The sequence below is a fragment of the Hypanus sabinus genome, chromosome 14 (assembly GCF_030144855.1).
Source record: "Hypanus sabinus isolate sHypSab1 chromosome 14, sHypSab1.hap1, whole genome shotgun sequence".
NCBI lineage: Eukaryota > Metazoa > Chordata > Chondrichthyes > Myliobatiformes > Dasyatidae > Hypanus > Hypanus sabinus.
In genome coordinates this window covers 38,032,125-38,049,493 of record NC_082719.1, presented here as the reverse complement: position 1 = coordinate 38,049,493, position 17,369 = coordinate 38,032,125, and the positions used below count along the sequence as shown (strand labels likewise).

Sequence of the window (17,369 nt, the reverse complement as noted above, 5' to 3'; positions counted from 1 at the left end):
TATCACTGTGCCAAGTTCACTCTGCTCTACGCAGTATCATTATTGTGTACATTACCTAAGTTAACAATGATCATGAGAATAATTGACAGTATAGTATATTCCAGCACGTGGCAATTCTGTGTTGAACATAATATGTCTTTTACTTCACATTTTGCAGTTTCACAACTAAGTTCTCATTAAAACTCGTGAAGAAGTTTCCAGTTCTTTTTGAGAAGGTGTTAAATTCCCTGCCTAGATTTGTACACGTGCACTGCAAGATCAGTAGACAAGAAGCTTTTCTTGTGTATTGCAAAACTTCAAAAAATATGGATATACTCACGAATACAAATTAAAAGAGATCTATTTCCTTAATTAAAAGCATTTTGATATGGCATTACAATGCAAAACACAAATAAGACAGACTTGAATTGTTATTAGAATTTCTCACACTTGTCATAAAGCTCATTTCATTATTTTTATTTTGAAAGTCTCTGCCATAAGAACACCACAGTAAATTTACTTAACATGAAAACAGAGAAATAAACACATAATGCACAACAGATTCATGCATTGAAAGACTACGATTTACATCAAACTCAATATACAAAGGTGCTATTTTGACCTCAATTGCCCTGCCACAAATTAAATTAATAAATAGAGAATGCAGATTAGTCATACAACTGAATTTTGGTGTTTGTATAAAGGGCTGCTTTATAAAGTATGACTTCTATTTAATTAGTTCTACATTCAACATAATTTCTAATTGATAAAAAAAAGTTTAACTACTGTGACATCTGGTTTTATATAAATGCAACAAACAACTACTTCCATGTATAGCATATTCCAACTTAATAAACATCCCTAGGCACTTCACAGCAGGACCACCATGCTGCATTTGAAACTGAGTCAAAGGAGAACATTAGGGCAAATGACCAAAAGTATGATCAAAGAAATGGCTCTTATGGAGTATCTTCAAAGAGAAAGAAGAGATAGAGAAACAAAGAGATTGAGCAAGAGAATTACAGATTGTAAAGTCTTGGCTGCAGAAAAGCAACCATCAATTGTGAACTAAAGCCAGGACTACATAGAAGGCCAGAATTGGAGAAGTGCAGATATTCCAGTGCCACAGGACTGAAGGAGAATACGGAGATAAAGAGAGTAAAGCCATGTAGGGATCTGAAAACAAGGTGGGAATTTTAGAATTATGACATTATGCAAATTGGAACTAATGTAGATTAATGAGAATGAGAGATGGTTTAACTGAACTTATATTCTTGAGGTTGTGGAGAATATAGAACATGTTAATATTGGCTAGCAGTCAGTTAGAATCATCAAGTTCACAGGTAACCAAAGGCACTGACAAGTATTTCTAGCAGAGCTGAACTGAGGCAGGGCAGATCAGGCAATGTTTTGGAGGTAGAATTATGTAGACTTGGTGTTGCCAGCAGGTTGTGGTCAGAACTCACTTTGAGGTCAACTATGACACCAACTTTCTGAACAGTCTACTTCAGGCTCTAGGCATTTTGCAGTTACTGAATGGAGTCAGCGGCTAAGGAACAAAAAAACTGACATAGTCCAAAGACAAGAAACAAATCCAGAAGAGCAGCAAAGCTCAGATTTTTTTGTCTGTAGTTTGATATGAGAGACTGACCTACAATTCAACACATATTTACAAAAAGTAGTAAGTCACAAAATTCAACTTCTGAAAACATTAAGAACTTTAAAAGCATTAGTATCAGAATAATGTCAGAATTCTATTTTAAAGTATTTAGAAGAACATTTAGAATTCTACAAATGCTCGAATGGCAATATAAAACTTATAATAAGGTCTGATTTCAAACATTCCCAAAAAACTGTGGAAAAACAAAATCATTTTAAAACTTTCAAGGTTACAGAAATATTTCTACATGATAGTACATTACAAACTACTTTATACAAAGTATTGAAACTTTGATTAATGGTGTCCACAAAGTTCATAGAAAACTAAGCATAGATAAGTATTCTCAGATCCTAATGAAGTAGTTAAATTGTATCAATCACCAACACCTTTGATATTTTTGGTAATTTAAACTAATAAATGTCTTCCCTAAATGCTTACACGGTAATAAGGTCTAACACATGAATGCCACTATAAATGGTCTCCATCCCAGGATATCTGAGCTGCAGTTCTATAGCTATTAAAGCATCAGCTTTGCTGATCTATATAATGATAAATACGTGAAGACAGACATGTTTATAAACGTAAAGAGAACTCCCTAGAGATTGTTTTCAAAATGGCATCCATATTGCCTGAATTTTACCAGCAATGACTGTGATATGATTAAATTTTAATGTTCCAAATACCAACAATTTAAAGAAATCTCCACAGATTAATTTTCTTTCTTACTTGGTTACCTTGCACCTGATGAATAGCAGTACATGAATGTACATTTGTGTATTTGTCAATGTAAACTAGATCTGTGAGGAACTGATTCTCTTTGACTTGGAGAGAATAAAGAGGCAGAAAAAGAGAAGAAACCCAAGCACAAAATGAAATTAAGTACAGTGACATTACACAAGCTGAAGTCCCCAAACAGCACACTTACAACTGCCTGAAAGTGTTTAGTTATTTTTACCTTCACATTTATCGATTCAACTGCATAAATGTAGGATTTCAATTATTCAAAAATTAATTCATCTGAAATTTTACTAAGTTCTAATTCTATTTTGTAACAGTACAGGCTTATGGAAATCAATTATGAAAGCATATACATCATTAAAACATTTGCATATATCAACAAATGAAAACAAGATTCTGCATTTTGATTTCTTTCATCTGAGCACTGAGACATTATATTGGTAATTATTGCTTCTTACCTGCTTGCTGTACTTGTTATTGGTCTGACAGCTGTATTCCGAGCAATGATCTGATTCAATTGAGATGTTATCTCCTGTGCCTACGAAAGTATTGGCCGGTGGGAGTTCTTGCACTGCCTGATGCTTCTTCCCTGCAGTAGGTGACTGGGGGTGAAGCTGAACTGTTGGCAATGGAGAGCTGGATTTGTAATGCCTTCCGAGATCAGGACTCCCTGGCCCACCATTCATGGAGTGATAACATCCCATGCCAGGACTCTCTGTAAGCTTCTCATGCGCACTGTCATATCTCTGTCCATTTGGTTTTGATGCTTCCACAGTCACAATGCTACTGTACAGAGGTTGTTTGGCCTTTTTGTTCTTTTTGTCCTTTTTGGGTTTCTTAGACTTGTCATGCTGTTGGGGTGTGAAAAAGTCTTCAGGGTCTTTTTTGCCAGCCTCGTATCCATTCTTGCTTTTTTTTGGTCTACAGTATCTTGCCAAAACCACAACTAAGATGATTAATATCACTGTCATGACACCAGCAACAACTCCAATAACAATGCTGAGTCTTTGCTTGCTCATCTCATAATTTGGGTCACCTGCAATATCTTGTTTCAGGGAAGTGCGAAGACTCCTTGCTATCTGAGCTTCCACTATGGTAGCATTGGAAACACTCTCATTCACAAACACATGGACCATTGCAGTGGTGTATTGGGAAGGCTGGCCACTGTCATTGACCTGCACCACCAACCGGTGTAACCCATAGTGCTTCTGAGTTAGCTTCCCCACCAACGAGATGACTCCACTGGCGGAATCAATCTCAAAAAGTTTAAAGGGGTTTCCTCCAATAATGCTATAGTTGAGGTCAGCGTTAATGCCAGTGTCACTGTCTGTGGCCAGAACTGTGGCCACTACTGTCCTTAAGTTACTGGAGGGAGGCAGCAAGGTGTAAGATGCGTTTTTGGGGAAAGTGATGGTGGGTGCATTGTCATTATCATCCATGACATATAGCGATATCATAGCCGTGGAGGATTTCGGGGGCTCTCCTCCATCCACGGCCTTCACTTTGAAAGAGTAGGTGGTCTGCTGCTCCCTGTCGAAGGAGACGGTGGAGTAGATGGTACCGGTGTCGTTGTCTATGGAGAACACGTTGTTGTCCTCTTCAATGAAGAGACTCATCTCGGCGTTCTTGCCCTGGTCGGCGTCCATTACAGTCACCATGCCGACCGGGCTGTTGGGCGGCAAGTTCTCCTTCACGTAGAAAGTGAAGAGGTCCTGCATGAAGCGGGGCTCGTTGTCATTGGTGTCCTGCACCTGGACCACCACGGTGGCGCTGCCCTGCAGGGAGGGGGTGCCACGGTCCCGAGCCATCACTCGGAACTCGTACCGCTCAGTCTGTTCCCGGTCGAGCACCAGATTGGCTCGAATGGCGCCCTTGACCGGGTCGATGGAGAAAACGCCGGCGGCCGCCGCGTCCAGCGAGTAGCCCAGTTCGGCGTTCTTGCCGTCGTCGGCGTCAGTGGCCACTACAGCGGCGACCAGGTCGCCGGGCAAGTTATTCTCAGGGATGGACAGCCGGTAGACGGCCCGCGGGAAGATGGGCGGGTTGTCGTTGACGTCCGCCACTCTAACCAGCAGGGAGTTGTTGCTGGACAAGCTGGGGCTGCCCGAGTCCACGGCCACGATTACAACAGAGTATTCCCTTACCGACTCGTAGTCCAGCGGGGCCGAAGTGTGCAGGAAGTACTTCTTCTTCCTCGGCTGCTGTTGCTGTTGTTGCTGCTGCTGGTCGGTGTCCGTCTCGCTGGCCGGCCTCAGCTGGAATGGCACGTCTCCGACCACTGTGCAGGTCACGGCGCCATTCTCGCCCTGGTCGCGGTCCGACACTTGCACCAGAGCCACCGGGGTGTCCACCAGCACGTCCTCGGCCACGCTGGCGGCGCCGTCGCGCACCACGATGCGCCCGATTTTGCGGATGTCAACGAGCGGCGCATTGTCATTCTGGTCGCCAATGGCCAGCAGCACGGTGGCCCGGTCCGTGCGGGGGGGCTGGCCCCGGTCGCGGGCCAGGACGCCGAAGCGGAGCTGGCTCACCTCCTCGCGGTCGATCCGGCGCAGCACACTCAGCCAGCCGCTGTTCTCGTCCAAACGCAGCAGCCGCCGGGCCGCTTCGCTCGCCCCGCCGAAAGCGTACTCCACCTGACCGTTCACCCCGGTGTCCGGATCGCCAGCTCGCAGCTGTAAGATGCGGCTGCCCGCCGGGCTATTCTCTGGCAGCCTGGCCTCATAGAGCTGCCGCTCGAAGCGTGGGCTGTTGTCATTCACGTCCGAGATGAGCACCCTCAGCAGGGCGCTGGAGGAGCGAGGGGACCGCCCGCCATCGCTCGCCCGCAGCCTCAGCTCGTAGGAGTCGCGCAGCTCCCTGTCCAGAGCCCCCTTGACGATCAGTTGAGGTTGTTTGCCCCCGTCGGGGGTATCGGCCACCTGGAGCTCAAACACGCTGTTGCCGCCCGGCCCCGGGTCGTCGCTGGCCCCGCCACCACCGCCGGGAGCCAGCTCCTTGCCGCTGCCTCCCCGCGCCGGTTCCAACCCTCGCCTGGATGCCTGACCACTCTCGTCCTGCAGTTGCAGCAGTTCGTACCGCTCTATGCCATTGGTGCCGAAGTCGCGGTCAGTGGCGGTGGGCAGGAGGTAGAGGGTGCCCACCGGCCGGTTCTCCTCCACGGTCAGCGTGAGCACGGGCGAAGGGAAGGCGGGAGCGTTGTCGTTGATATCGTCCACCACCACCTGGCCGTCGTGGAGGTCGACCCAGCTCTGCGCTGGACCGATCACTGACACTTCGAAGTCGATGAAGCACTCGTTCGCGTCGAAGATGCGCTGGCACTGCGGCAGCTTCTCGCGGTCGATGCGCCGGCCGGTAGTGCTCAGCTCGCCCGTTATGTTGTCGATCTTAAAGTACTCGGAGCCGGACTCCAGGCTGAAAGTCACCTCTCCCGAGCCCGCCACGATGCCCAAGTCGCTGGCCACGTTGCCGATCCGCACGTCGGCTGCTCCCTCCTCGGTGATCCGGTAGCGGAGCGCTTGCTTTGCGCTCACCAGGACGGCGGCGATCAGCAGCAAAAGCACCAGTGGTACACTGAAACTCATCTCTCCAAGTATTTTCCCCCTCCACCACCACCACCACCGCCACTCTCCCTCCACAGATTAATTGCACTGAACACGGTTCCTATTGTCCGTTTCAACAGTCCGGCAACACTCAATAAAGTGAACCGCGGAAACACTCACCGGCATCGGGACTCACAGAAACACCGCTTTAGCTTTGACATCCCTCTTCTTCAAACTGACTCTCTCTATTCCGGTCAAACGAATGCAGTTTGCGGGACAACGACGCAGTAAAGGAGAAGCATTTAATAAAAATTGTCACCTGAATCCGTTTTAGTGCTTGGGACGTGCCTTTTCATTCACGCTGTTCCAAGTTTGCCCTGCATCCGCAGTTGGTGGTGTTTTACCTGCATGCTAGTGGTTACTGTGAACTGTGTGTGCAGCACTCTGAGTGCCCCAACCTTGCTATTGCAGTCTTTCCCTTTCTCTGCACACTCTTCCCTCTCTCTCTCTCTCTCTCTCTCTCTCCCTCCCTCTCTCTCTCTCTCTCTCTCTCTCTCTCCCCCCCTCTCTCCCCCCCCCCCTCTCTCCCTCTCTCTCTCTCTCTCTCTCTCTCTCTCTCTCTCTCTACCTCACACTCTCTTCTCTCCTTCCTTTCCCTCCCCTGCCCTCCCTCTTCGCCCGTTCCTGACTGGCTCGGGAGACAGCTACTGAATAGCGGAAAGCGGTCTGGAACCCGGGCAGAAAGTTGAAAGGGCGTTTATAAAATTACTGTGAACGTAATGTCTTTCTCCGTGCTCAAGAAGATTTAGACAGGAAGGAGTCCAGCAGAATAAGGATTGCAGCTAATGACTTTCTTATTCGTATTCAGCCCAGGGAAACGGTACAAGGGGGTGAGCTGCCAAGATGCGTCTAGATGCAGATATTCATCCGGATTGAACATGGATTGGGAAATCCTGGCTGATAAATCAGAAATCCGAATGAGAGCGAGCTGATCTCACGATGCGGATCTTTTAAGGCAAACGGCGTCCGCTAGTGGCTTCTGGATTGAGTCCGAGCAGTCGAATAAACAAAACCTCACCAATTAAAGAGTGATTTGGTTGTCGTACTTTCACAAGAGCAAGTTTTCTGATTCCAACCCCTTGAACTGTATTTGGTTCTCTGACGCAGTCCTTTCTGTGTGCTGAATCCTCCACTTAAAGGGGGAAAAGTCCTTGTTATTCGATTAGTCTTGCTCTGCTGAGTAGTTCGTTGCTATTCCTGCAGTTGAAGTTCGGCTTGCCTTCCCCGTACAATTCACCCTTCTGTATTCAGAGCGTAGCTGTAGGGTTATAGCGCAAATCCGGCTCCAATGCCGATGTTTCTCAAAGGATCGGAGTCTAACAGAGTGGAAGCAATAACGTCCTCTCCCTCGGGCTGGAGATCTGCAATTCCGACGCTTTCCCTCCTATATCTGCACGCTGTTGGCTGTGGATTCAGGTTAACAGCAGAGTTCCGATTTCTCGCTCCCTCCCTCTTTTGTATGCCATCCCGCTTGGAGTGTGGGTGAATGTGAGAGTTTTCTGACTCATTTGAGGTAGCGTCACCTACACGAGTAAAAAGGAACTGATGCACGGTCAGGAAATGCAGAGATTCCTTTTTTCTACATCATCAATCTTTTCCCTCATTTGCTTCCTTTTTCCAGCAGTTCTATTCGTTTTAGTTCAATGTCATTTTCTTCTTGAGCAGATTAGTGGCATTTTAAAATTTTTCCACATACTCTTCCTGTTTTATCTCATGCCGTGCATTCGATTACTAGTCTTCCGTCTGAAGCAGCTTCTCGAAAGTAGATTGCTATTTATGAAGAATATATATGTGTGTGTATGCATATTCGATTAAAAATATAACAAGCACCCCCTTCGCTTTCAAAGAATGCGTGGTTTTAAAATTCGTCTTTTATACAGACACAGCAGGGGTAGTAAAAGCTCATATTTGTCTGAGAAAGAGAGACCGAGGCTAAATGTGAGTTTGATGTGCATATAACGTAGCATTTGTTTAAGGAAACTATTTATTTATAAACGTGATAAAGGTTAAGCTTTTCGTTATGTGCCTCTTTCCCGCAAAGCCAGCGCTCGGGTGTCGGTGATAAATATGTGTAAAACAAAGCACGCTTTAACGAGGCACCTTCGGGTTTGAAACCAAACGCATAGCCGTGTTTCCGTTACATTTCAGTGAAACATTGCTGTTTTGAAGGAGAGGTTGCTGCAGCGGCGGGTGGCGTATCATTACCGTGACTTTTTTCAAGAGAGGGCCGGGAGGAGACGCACGATGTGGGCTGTGGGGAGCTGCAGTTGCCGGACGAAAGTTGAAGAGCGCAGTGCCGAAGCGGCCGGAACGCAGTGAGGCTGCGGCAGCACTGAGCGGCGCTTGCGCGGCGAGGGGAGGGGAGGGAGCAGAGGTGTGGGGCAGCTTTTGGTGACAGCCAGAAAGTGATGACAGAGACAGAAAAAAAATCTCAGCGAAAGCAAGGAGACGTTGCCGAAAGAGCGTGGCTTAATGTGTGCAAAAATAACGGAAAAGAGAGAAAATCCTGCCAGGTTGAAAATCAGGATATATTGCTTCACCCACCTCATCAGTTATCGCTCAACATAATTGAAGCTTTTAATACATAGCCTGTCCAAAACCAAAACAGAATAAAGGCATTGCTAATACGGCTTGGGTATTCGGTGAAACAACTATAATGTGATGCTAACAATCGGTTCGAAGACTATTTATTTAATATCGGTGGCTATATTTAAATATCAAAGAAACTTTCGGTGCGATTTGCATTCTTATGCATGAGAGGCTCTGGACAGGATGTAGAAACGGCGCTATCAATGAATCAGAATTTTAATTAAAACGAGGAAGACGCACCGTTGGCCTTTTGAGCTGCTAGTGTTTGACATAGCTTTAGTAAGGCGCGATCTAATAACTCGCATTTCAACTTTATGGCCATTGATAAACAGTGGACGGCGGTACTCTAGTTGTAATTGATCTTAAACTGAAAGGTCAGATGACTGCGCAGTCTAATCAACATAGACTCAATTCATCGTCGATGTGACTAGAATCGTGCAATCAAGATCTTGATACATGCAAATTGCAGCCAAGTTCTAAATCGGAGTCCGGTTCAGTTTTCTAAATTGTGACCCCAGCGCTGTGCGCAAAGTTAATATTTTTGGGATGTTATGCAAAAGAGAAACGTTAGGGTTGTGCAGTTTTGTTGTTGAATTCACATGTGGTTTCTTAATGCCGAAGACAATAATACACTGTTGCACCATCCATGGTGGTGGTGGTGTTAGCCTGCTTAGCAATTTAAGCTGTGATATTGTTGGATTTCAGATATTACCATGAACCTCTGTAACACTACCAAGTATAACGTAGGATCTTGGCTTTAAGGGAAATAGGCACATTAAACAGTAATTAACTTCAAATATATGTTATACAGCATATGTAATATCAGATTGGTAAGTATAACCCAGTAATCATCAGATTAGCAATTTCAATTATTACATTACATATTACAAATTTTCAGTTATTATCAAATGGCTCAGTAGATAAAGGCATATGAGCTATCAGGCTGAGAATAAACATTATGTCCGTTATATCTCTATTCAACTTTGTATTAGTAAGTTTTCTTTGGTGTTGCTACTTAGATTGTGTTGAATTATCTCTTTTGATTGGTTGTAGATCCACTGTGGATTTCACAACTCTGAGCCAGCAAGCAAAACAAACATCACCTATGTTCCCACCTATGATCACAAACTGGATCAGGTATCTGTGCTTGCTGTTGATTATTCTATGTGTTTGATTGATTGTCAAATATAAGAAGGATTGTAAGAGGGCAGGACCCTCAGGCAGAGTATTGGTGAATAATCATCAGAATTAATTATTGTGAACACACAAATATTTATCACTTAGATGACCACCTAAAGAACATTTGAGGAAGACATTTATAGAATAGATTAATTTTTATGAAAACAGTGTACTTAATCAAATAGTTGTACAAAAAACTAAGGTGGAATACAAAAGTTTTTGTAAGATAAATACTCAGGTAAGTCTCATAAATCTGACAGGACTCTTGTTTTTCATTGCATTTAGTCACAAGTAGAAACCTGGCAAGTGACATTTCAGCCAACACATGATTATTTGTATCTTATCCACAATTATGAGCAGAGTGAAGCTGACCTTTAGAAAGGCTATTTGTAGGAATGGAATGCTTCAAATCAGTAATTTATTGTTTTGTGGTTCCATATTGTTGCCTCACCCCTTAATCTGCTTAATTTGTTTTTCCTCATGAGCAGTATGAGACTAAATAGTAAGTAAGGAACATCAGCATTAAAGATAGAAGGTAATACAGATAAACAAGATGATGCCATGAAAGAAAAAAGACAGGTTATGCTGAAATATACAGATAATTGTGTACATCACCTTCCAAGCAGTTTAATAGAAAGAACTCTTAAAGCCAAGTGTAATCAGGTTTGCTGCGTGATTTTTTTGAATGATTACTTTTTTGGTGACCAGATTTATCAGTAAAACTCTAACCATTTTTTTTTCAGCAACACATGTTGAAGTTGAACTTGCAGAATGGATAATGCACTGGGTGCAAATTTTTTATTTCTTATACCAGCCACTCTTTTCAACTTCTTCGGTGAAGATACTAAATTGATATAAATTAATTCAACTTTCTAAACAATTTTTGCTGTAAGCTTATATCAGCCAGAAAATGGCCTCTAAAGAACTTGGTTCTCTAAAAGGTAGAAACAGAATCTGAGCCATGATTGGATTCTAAACATGTTCCTAGTGATTAAAATGCACACAGATTCTTATTTATCATTGTTCAAGCTAAAATTTGTAAGCAACTATGATGTAAGAACAGAGTTCTTTGCATAGTAATATTGGAAATAAAAGCAAAGGTTACTTGAAATAGCCATATTGAAAATTATTCCAGTGAAAGGCTTCAACCTGTATTGTAAACTTATCTCTTTCTCCATTGATGCTGTTTGATATACAAAATATTTCCAGTATTTTCTACTGCTAGGACACTTGACTGTTAAAATAAAAGTTTAAATAATTTTGACCTACTTTGGTTTAAATATAGCAATTTTGTTTAAATTCTAATATCTTCCTAACACATTGAAGATTTCACTTTTGAATTGGTGCATAAAGATAACAGAACGCTACTATTGATAGACATCACATTCAAAGAGGTAAATCAGATCCACCTCTAATTTGTAATAAAATCTGTGCCATTATAAAAGAGACATCTATCTGTCACAGGGAACATTTAGAGTCGGTTGAGATGTATGTCCTAAGTTTTTAACCTTTAAGTGTCATTTGGTTTGAACTGTTTCTATAAATAATGTGGTCAATATCCGGTGCAAGTGCCATAGAAAAAGAACAACATCATGGATTCAAATAGTACCATTATAACACAAAACTTATCATGAGATATATAGAGATGGGTAACACAGATGATATATCTTTAATGAAAATCACAGCTTTTGCTTATTTTAATAATTATGATAATAAAGTATGTAAACCACTGTTATGAAGGAGATCTGAGTGCAATTAAAATCTCTTGAGAATCCATAGAAGTGCATGTGTTAGGATTCTATGTAGAAAGTTCTGTGTGCAAGAGCAATATAATTTGACCCCAACCCCTTTCCTTTTCCTTTAGTCTTGAAGTTTATTCCTATCAGCTCCCAATCAACATCCAATAAAATAATGAAAGCACTGTAAAGTACTGCAAAAACAAAAAGAGATCAGTAAAATAATACTTGGATTTGAAAGGCAGAGTATGATTTCAGTACTGCAATGCAAGTAGTTGAATATAAAAGAAGGTAGAAATTTGAAGATTTTACATGGCTGTAATATTAATTTCAGTCCATTTTTGATTTTTGTTGTCATTTAAATTATACAGTCTGTTCCAATGTTCCAAGAAAATAACTTATTAGAAGGTAACAAACATTTGTTTTTATTAGCTTTTAGCTTTAAAAGCACTGAAACATTTTTCCCAACTGTTCAGAGGGCATTACTTTTACATCAGTCCAACATTAAAGAGAAACTTCTAACAGTGTTTTTTGCAGTAACTGAAATGTTTAAAATGTGTGTTCACTTTACTTGTGAGTTATTCTCTTATTCAGACACCTAGCGGGAATGTAGGTTCCCTCCATGTAATTCCGGCTTCTGCTCCTTTTTGTTCCAGTCTTAATGAAGGATCTCGGCCCAAATTGTCAACTCTGTATACTCCTCTATAGATATTGCCTGAATTGATTTGTTTCTCCAATATTTTCTGTGTGGTGCCCCTGTTATCTGATAGGTTTATTCAAATTAAGAGTAGGTAACAAGATCACTCTGCTTAATCAGCAGAAATTGAAAAAAAATACTTGACGTCATATTTCAAAATGTGAAAAAAAGCTTTCGTTATAAAGTGCTCTTGTTATTAAGTGCAATTGTATAGCCACTGCTGGGGAATGGAAAGAATTGAGACCATCTCTGGAGGTGGTTTTGCCTGCTTCAGATCTGCAGATTTACATGCGCTTTTTTTTTCTTCAGCGCATGAACCAATCAGTTTGACAGGAACCTAAAATATGTGCCTTGATATCAATAGTTGCAATTGAAATGAAATTTACTTGGGAATCTCCACAGCCTGTTGTCTATTTTCAGCAATGCTAAGCCTGCATGGTTTAAGCTCAGTCCCCTGTTTGCTCAATCCTGATGTAGAGCCTCAAAAGAAGGGAAGCCATTTTTGTCCACTTTGCTGCCAGTTACATTTCTTGTGATCTTCAGGCAGCCCGACTGCTATCTGACAACAGATTAGTGTCTTTATGCAAATCAAAATGCTATAGCACAAATAGAACCCTGGTGTCACGTTCGGTGGCCAAAAAATAAAAGCTGAGAAGAGTGGCTTGTTCATCAATCTTTCATGCCAAGGATCAGGGAGTAAAAACAGAAAATGCTGGATGTACCCAGCAGGTCAGGCAACATCTGTGGAGAGAGAAAAACAGAGCTAACATTTCAGGCTTATGACATTTCATCACAACTCTGAATAAACGATTGAGTTGAGCTAAATGTGCAACCACTGGTTGACAAACCTGATCTATTTATTTATTTAGAGGTATAACTCAGTAACAGGCCCTTCTGACCCAATGAAGTTGCACTGCTGAATTACACCCATGTAACCAACTAACCTGCTAACCTGCATGTCTTTGGAATGTGGGAAGAAACTGGAACACATAGACATGAGGAGAACATAACTCCTTACAGTTACTGTGAGGAGACAGAGTTATTCTACCATTCCATTGTTAGGAAGAGGAACACAGTCAAGCAGCTCAGCACGGGGTGGGGGGGGGGGTGTGGACAGGAAAACACAGCTGTACTACAATACAGCACCACATCTGTATACAGCTGTCACTTCTCTCCTCCTAGGCCTACGTCCTTGGTATCAGTTTCCAGAAGTTCATAGAGAAACAATCTGTAAATGCAGATTCCTCAGGCAAACCTGTGCATCCTTCCTGTTGTAGGAATTGCAACTTCTGTGCTGTCTCACCATCCTTTGTCAGTGGCAGTCAAGCAACAGCTGCTATCATTTTTTTTTTGCTTTAGGGTCTTTACAATTTGAAGTGGGAGTCATGGTACTAGTTGGCTCAGTGTGCCAGCATAAAACAACAGATAGATGCTCTGTTTGTTAAGAACTGCCAGTACATAAGGTTCCCCATTGTGACTGAGAGCAAATATGATGAGCCAATAGGATCTAAAGTAATACCTAAGATTCCCCCATCCAGAGTGATCATGAATGCCTTCATCTGGCACTTAAGGTATGACCAGGTCCGACAGGGATCCTGTGCCAGCAGAGAATATCGTTCTGTCAATGATGTGGGACCATCATCTATGATCAAGCAAGGTTTCAGATCAGTTCTCTTGAAGCATTTAAAGCATGTGCTTCTTCCTTCATTCTCAGATCTCTGCTCTTTTTAATCATGAGCAACAAGGTCCCAGCACTTAGCTGAAGAGATGAATCATTGCCAATGATATTGATTCATTACCCAAAAACCTTATTTGAAGGCTATTCATTGCTATCCATGAGACTATTAATCAAGCAAAACAATGATGTTTTTAAACAATGATAAAAAAAAGTGATCTCATAAATCTAAGATTTTCTTTAACACCAATCCATTTCATCTGTTATACTGTGGTCACCTGACCTTCCAAACCTTGAAAATGTTGAGCCAGCAGCAGTGGAGACTGATTTGTTATTGCAGCAAGAAGAGCTGTAAGGAGAATCTGCAGCATGATCTCCAAGCCATTCAGCCACAGCAACTAACAGAAGATAACTCAGAACCTACCACTTCATATTGTACTGCAGATCTACAAATCAGAACTTGCATTTGATAGTTGTTGATTCTCTTTTTATCAAGGCTTCAACAAATTTGGGAATCTTGGAAAAACTAGAAAAGGGGCTACGGCCAAGGTTTATTATGACCATTATGGTGCGAAGAAGCCACAGACGAGCATCAGTGCTAGGCACCATCACAAATCTGATGTGAAGGATCAGGTTAACAAGGAGAACTGCTTTAGAACACAAGAAACTAGTCCAAGGCTAGGCCACGTAGTCTCTTGACCCTGCTCTACCATTGAAGAATCAAGACCAATCTGACCTTAGCTTATTTGCTCTAATTCCCCTCAAATAGAAATACCATGCTTTGAATATATTCAATGACTTTGCCTCCTTAGTTTTCCAGTGTAGAAGATTCCAAGGATTCATGGCCTTCCAAGAAAAACAAAATCTTTAACTGAATGTTAATTGAATGACCCATTATTCTTAATCCATGCTTTCTAGTTCTATATTCCTCTGTAATGAGAAGCAACATCTTAACATTTACATTGTCAAGACTTTTGCCAGAAATCACTTGTTTAGTTTATGGCATAAACAATGCTCCTGCAATTTTCTTAATCAAGAACAGCAACTCTTTCTCCTGAAGCTGCAAAATTATACATTCTGCCGATGGATCCCTGTCCCTCTTCCATATTCCATATTCAGTCTTAACCCCTACTGGGAGAATGTCTTCTGCAAAGAGTGGCAAAGGTTGGGTATTGTTTTGCAGTAAATGATATGCAGGTGTATGAGTTTGCTTCAATTTTTATGGAAAAACAAGGATCAAGATGGAAGAAACAACGTCATAATTACGTGTAAGAACAATCTCACAGGTGGCTAGAGACAACAGGCAGAGGGTGGAAACCTTACCATTGTGAGAGGCCAACCCAATTTACAAAAGATGTTGGGAAATATTGTGAAATACCTCAGTTTAATGGAATGGTAGAACAGGCATGCAACGTTGAATGACTTAATTCTGTTATCCTGTTCATGTACTGTTTGTAACTGTTGTTGAACAATAAGCAGCAGTTCAATATTTGCAATGTAAAGATAAATACATCTATAACTTGTTGATGAAGTCAGAGCTTGTAGAGTACTAGGAAGATAATTTCAGCATGCTTATGGGATGGAGTGCAATAATGCCCTTATGGGAATGTTTGGCACTTATAAATAGAGACAGGAAGACTTGTGTCTTGTGGTTGCTGTCTTGGACAGGTCATTAATTGTGTTTCTGCACTATATACTTGGGGTGATGCCTCAGGCACTGACAAATTCATCAACTCACTTCCAGTTCTAGTTAATGTTTTGGAACAATGCTATTTTTGGTCATGACATCCTCTTTTATTTTTTAGCACATGCTCCATTAGGCCCTCCACTGCTCTGTCACTGAGATCATCCCTTCGACAATCTGAAAGTGCTAGCAGCTAGCAAAAGCTGCTTTCTTCCAAGGCACTGAACTCACAAAATCAATACTCATCTCAGGGCTCCTCTCTATATGAACCACTCACTAAATATTCCGAATCACAGACAGTGTTTCTATTCTCCAGTTGGATACACCACACAGCAACAATCCCATTGTTAGCTACCAATAAAATTAAAAATCAGATGGGCTTCCTTTCCACGTGATCTGTTTACCAAAGTCCTGAACACTCAATGGGGATGTGGGTGATTAAACAGAGAAGTGGACAGAGGAAAGTAATTCCTGTGGGGGTTGAATTTTCCATGTCTCTTTGCTACTCTTGAAAATCATTTCAATTTGATTCCAGAACAAAATATGAAAGCAAAATTACATTTGTAAGTTAATGCCATCTGATGGTCTTATTAAAAGCCCATCTTCAATCACCATTTCTTTTTTTTTACATGTAAATAATGCAATACTATGTGATCATTTCAGATTTTCTGCAGGAGTAATACTTTAGTAGCCATTCAAGGCATAATTTTGAAAGTAGAAGGATGGATGCACTATCTTCAGTGAAATTAATATGTAGAATGAATTGAAAGCAAAGGCAAAACAGGTGAAAATAAACATAACCAAAGGGACTACAAATGCTTGATGGTCATGAGAAAATTGTAAAATAATATTTAAGAAGAAAGCAACTGTAAGCATAAATGAAGCATAAAAGGAACAGCAACAACACAATACAACAATATTGTGAACTCGCAAAAAAATGAGCAGTGATGCAGAGGCATGAAATAAACTCTATATCCCCACCTACAGGTTAGAGAAAGAAAATCTGCAGTAATTTTATACCACTTTCATGCCTCAGCAGAAGTGCATTGACAATGTTAATACAGTGGAATATGTAAGTAACCATGTTTTTTCTCTGTAGAATTATATTGGTGATGTTGGGGACATAATGACAAATAGTATGCTAACTAAATATTTATGAATCGCTGCTTTCAGGTCTTTTGACTGCAAAGGCAATTTTGATAATAAAGATTAACAATTTTCTAAAGTATTTAAAATTTGAATTGCGGTTGATAATATTAAAACATAACATGTTAGCATTTATGGAAAGGAATCATCCTCAGTGATACACATACCATTGCTTGAGCTTTAATACCAACACACTGTCGTATTTTCATTGTTGCACTGAATAAGTATGTTAATTCTCCAATTTACCTTTATTTTTCTGCATCACAGCCACCCTGTTTCAAGAGTTATGCACCAACAACAGAAGTATTAGACATTTTAGCCACTCTGCCTCATTGATTCACTGGATGTATCGTCATAATACTCGTAGAGAATTGCAAAATGATCCTGATGTCATTTTCAGCACAGGGGAATATATGCACGGAATATGCACCATATTACAACTGAACCAGGGATGGTTGAGCCCATTCATTTCAATAGATAGGCATATGTGTGAGAGTCCTAGATAGAAATTAGCATTCTACATTTTTGAATTAAATGCTTTTCAATATTTTAATTGTTTAAAAAGTAATAATTTTATGTTTTATAGAATCCATTGATTATTAATCATATTTGAGTGTTCTTGAATATCAAACCCATTCAGGAACCATTATAGCCCTTGATGTGTTGAAATTATTGGAAGTAGTG

The 17,369-nt window shown here is 41.4% G+C and overlaps 1 protein-coding gene across 3 annotated transcripts in view; it reads right to left on the bottom strand.

The window, feature by feature from the left end:
* The window catches only part of pcdh7b (protocadherin 7b), a 391,309-nt gene extending 384,873 nt beyond the window's left edge, over nucleotides 1-6,436 (bottom strand). For all 3 annotated transcript variants that reach the window (XM_059989008.1, XM_059989010.1, XM_059989009.1), the window contains exon 1: nucleotides 2,836-6,436. In XM_059989008.1, coding sequence (XP_059844991.1) covers nucleotides 2,836-5,961 — 3,126 coding nt within the window. In that variant the 5' untranslated portion in view covers nucleotides 5,962-6,436. The remainder of the gene's footprint in view (nucleotides 1-2,835) is intronic.
* Between the last annotated feature and the right edge of the window lie 10,933 nt (nucleotides 6,437-17,369).